We start from the raw sequence: 3,492 nt of genomic DNA on the forward strand, positions 1-3,492 counted from the left end.
GCTTTCAGAGAGTGTTCACTTGTTTTCTTTCCTGTAAAGAGGGAATCTGATGAGTCAAAATCAATAGTGCCTCTTCTAACACCAACAAAGGAACTTCTAGACGGATTTAAATTTTTAGCCTTTGTCTTTAACTTTAAGAAGTTAATTTCAAACTCTTTCTTATCAACCTTGTAAAAATCATAGAAAGATTTCAAATCCTTGATTGTGACTAATGAATCTGAAATCTCACTAATGATTCCTTTAGCTATTGCAGCAACACCACCCCCAAATGGTTGATAAATTAAAACCTCATCACCTTGCCCAACCTCATCTGGTGTAAAATTCGTAATATCAATCCAGACCTTTTCATAAATAAATAAGCTTCTCAATATTTTGAGCTTACATTTTGTAATTGCATCTGGGAGTAATATCTTTAACTCAGCTGTCAACAATGTGTTCACAATTTTGTTTTGTGAATCATTTTGGAATCCTATGAATGCTTTTCCATCAGATTGCCAAAACTCATTTACCAACAAATAGGCTGAATTAATGATGGTTTTTTTGGTTTTGAAGGTGAATGATTCTTGATTATCTTGATTCAAATAATCCTCAAGAGTATTCATAAATTCAAGACATGAAGTTAGTATAGATTTATCTTCCATAACTTCGGCACATTTCTTTTCAATGGTACTGATTTGGGATTGTGTTAAGGAAGATTTAATTTCAAAGGTTGGTGATTCAGATCTTTCTTCTGGTTGACTTGATTTTTTAGATGATACAGATTTTTCTCTTGGCTTACTCACGGTTGTCTTTGTTCTGACCATTTTTTTGCTTGAGTTTTGAAAATAAATTCCGAACTCTTTCCTTTGAGTTGACTAAATTCCGATTTTCAAACAAGGAAGCATTTAGTTTCGGAAAAAAAGCAACAGAAAGAAATGAAACGAAAAGCAGGATTGCAACAGCTTCAGTCTGTTTCTAAGAGATTGGCCATTAATGGTAAATATTCAACTACTCACAACAAAGTTACTTCATTCGAAACTTCTGTTATTGGAAACAGGGAGCATAATGTTGAAAGTGATTTTATTCAAAAGGTGTATGATTGCATTGATATTGGAAATGGCGATTTTCATGTCAACTCCGATAGCAATATAGATAATACCTCCCTTAATGAACCCAATGAATCATCATTTCAAAGAAATATATTTAGTGAGGAAGAGTATCAATTTTTAAGAGATTATTATCAAGATAATGATTGTTGTTCTAGAAAAGATGAAGATATTTTAAGCAACCACTCATTTACAAGTATTGAAAAGGTTGTTAACAATACGAAACTAGATGAATTGATGAAAAAACTATTAAGATTTGCAGTAAAAGCAAAGCTTACTGAGACATGTTTATCACAAGCCTTAGAATTATTCAAGGAATCATTTTCATCGTTTGGTATGATTTCAAGTTCAGATTTAGAACACTTTACCTTAAAAGGTTTCTATCAATATTTTTATATTAATCAAAAAACAAGACTCATACGATATTGTATGAAATGTAAAGAATATGAGAAAAATCAAAGTACATCCGCTTGTAGTTGTGGTAAGAAATGGAAAGAGTTACCAACCTATTGTTATTTAAGACCTCTAAAGTTCCAAATGGATGAGAGATTATTCTGGAATCCCTCTTTCAGAAATCAATTTCAACAAGATATCAAAGAGATCAATGATAAAGATATTATTTCAGATCGTGTTCATGGATCAGTATATCAGAAATATCACCGTAAGGAATATGATGATGGTAAAACTGATTGCATAACCTTCTTTGGAGATTCTGTAAGCCCTTTTGGAACCAACACACATTCTTTCTATCAAGTTTCGTTCAATTTTACAGAAATGAAACCCCATTATAGAAAAAAACAATCCAACAACTTTTTATGGTTTATGGTACCCAGAAAACCCGATCATGAAGAGATTAAGTTATTTTTGAAAATACTAATGGATGATTTGAATCATTTTAATTCATTATCCAATCGGAAAATTCGCCTTGAAAGAATTGTATGTGATCTTCCAGCAAGATCTGAAATACTATTTTTCAAACAATCTGGAGAGTATTTTTGTCATCTTTGTTTGATTAAGGGTGAAAGTGTAGAAATCAATACAACTAAGCAAACAAGGTATCCTTTATCAGTAGACCCACTTACTGACCACTTTACACCACCTGCATACAGAACAAATGGGTATTGGAAAAAACAAAAATCTGATAATTTGGATCAAGGTATGAAATCAAAATCTCCAATTTTAAATCAAGATTGGAAGCCAACTCCCTCTCTAATATGTTGCTATGATTCTATGCATGTATTGTATGAAGGAATATTGCAGGATATGATGGCCATGATTCCAGTTTCTTATTGGGAGAAATTCGATCTCCTCTTCCTTAAACAAAAATATCCTTCATTTCTTCACAAACATCCTAGAAAAACAACTAATGGACAAACAATGAATAGTTTGAAAGCCATTGAAGTATATATGATAACTCATTATTATTTGGAATTATTTACTTGTATAGAAAATTATCAAGCAATTGAAAGAGAAGTTAATCTTATTCGCAGATTTGTTAATATCATAGATTCATTGACAGATTCATTCATATCTTCTGAATTGGATTCTATTGAACTTGAGCTTCTGCAGGTGTTAAAGGATTATCAAGATATTGTCTCCGTAAAGAAGGCAACTCCAAATTTTCATATTTGCACTGAACTTGTTACATGCTGTAGATTATACGGCCCTTTGGCAATGAATTCTGCCTTTATTGGAGAAGGACTTAATTTCACTCTTTCAAAAACATACGTCTGTTCCAATTCAGCAAGATATTCCATTATGTATTTTGATATGTGTCAATTATGTGATCTTCTTGATCTGAATGAACACTTAAATTCAGGACAATGTGTTGTTGGCCACTATGTAGTGAGTAAGAAACGAGATGTTTTGATGGATACAAAAACAAAGAAGGTTTATCAGGTAGCGTCCTTTTCCGATGACTATAATTCTATACAGCTTGCAGCTATTGATGATCCAGAACGAATCATTGAGATATCAAGGAAAAAAGCATTTAAAATGCTTCCGTGTGTTGTTCTTGACTTTCCAAATAGGCCTAAAAAGTATATTCCAGTTCATTACAACACATATCAATACATTTAATACAGAGTTTATTAATTTCTTGACTATGCGAAATTTCACATTGTTTGAAAAAATTTACAAGTCAGAACATTTTGTTGGGCATTTCGCTCGGAGCGCAAAAATCCATTAACAAAAAATCGTTAAAAGTCAAGCCAGCATTTGCGAAAAGGGTTTAGCGGGTATGTTAAAATAAATAAAACAAGCCAGAAACAAAATGACTCAACATAAATCCCAAACTGGTCGCCAAAATAACTCCCAAACAAGTAGCCAAATTAAATATCAAAATAACTCCCAAACAAGTAGTCAAATTAAATCTCAAAATAACCCCCCTAGTAGTCAAACCCCACAA

The 3,492-nt window shown here is 32.1% G+C and overlaps 2 protein-coding genes across 2 annotated transcripts in view; one reads left to right on the forward strand and one right to left on the reverse strand.

Annotated features, from left to right (window-relative positions):
• Nucleotides 1–319, forward strand: part of NAEGRDRAFT_44887 (uncharacterized protein) — a gene marked incomplete at both ends in the record, with an annotated part of 7,857 nt that extends 7,538 nt beyond the window's left edge. Inside the window, one exon of the mRNA XM_002668803.1 lies at nucleotides 254–319. Within this exon, the coding sequence (XP_002668849.1) occupies nucleotides 254–319 (66 nt within the window). The remainder of the gene's footprint in view (nucleotides 1–253) is intronic.
• A 2,541-nt stretch (nucleotides 320–2,860) lies between these two features.
• Nucleotides 2,861–3,492, reverse strand: part of NAEGRDRAFT_76222 (uncharacterized protein) — a gene marked incomplete at both ends in the record, with an annotated part of 1,503 nt that continues 871 nt past the window's right edge. Inside the window, one exon of the mRNA XM_002668806.1 lies at nucleotides 2,861–2,923. Coding sequence (XP_002668852.1) covers nucleotides 2,861–2,923 — 63 coding nt within the window. The remainder of the gene's footprint in view (nucleotides 2,924–3,492) is intronic.

This window comes from Naegleria gruberi (assembly GCF_000004985.1).
Source record: "Naegleria gruberi genomic scaffold NAEGRscaffold_98, whole genome shotgun sequence".
Lineage (NCBI taxonomy): Eukaryota > Heterolobosea > Eutetramitea > Acrasida > Naegleriidae > Naegleria > Naegleria gruberi.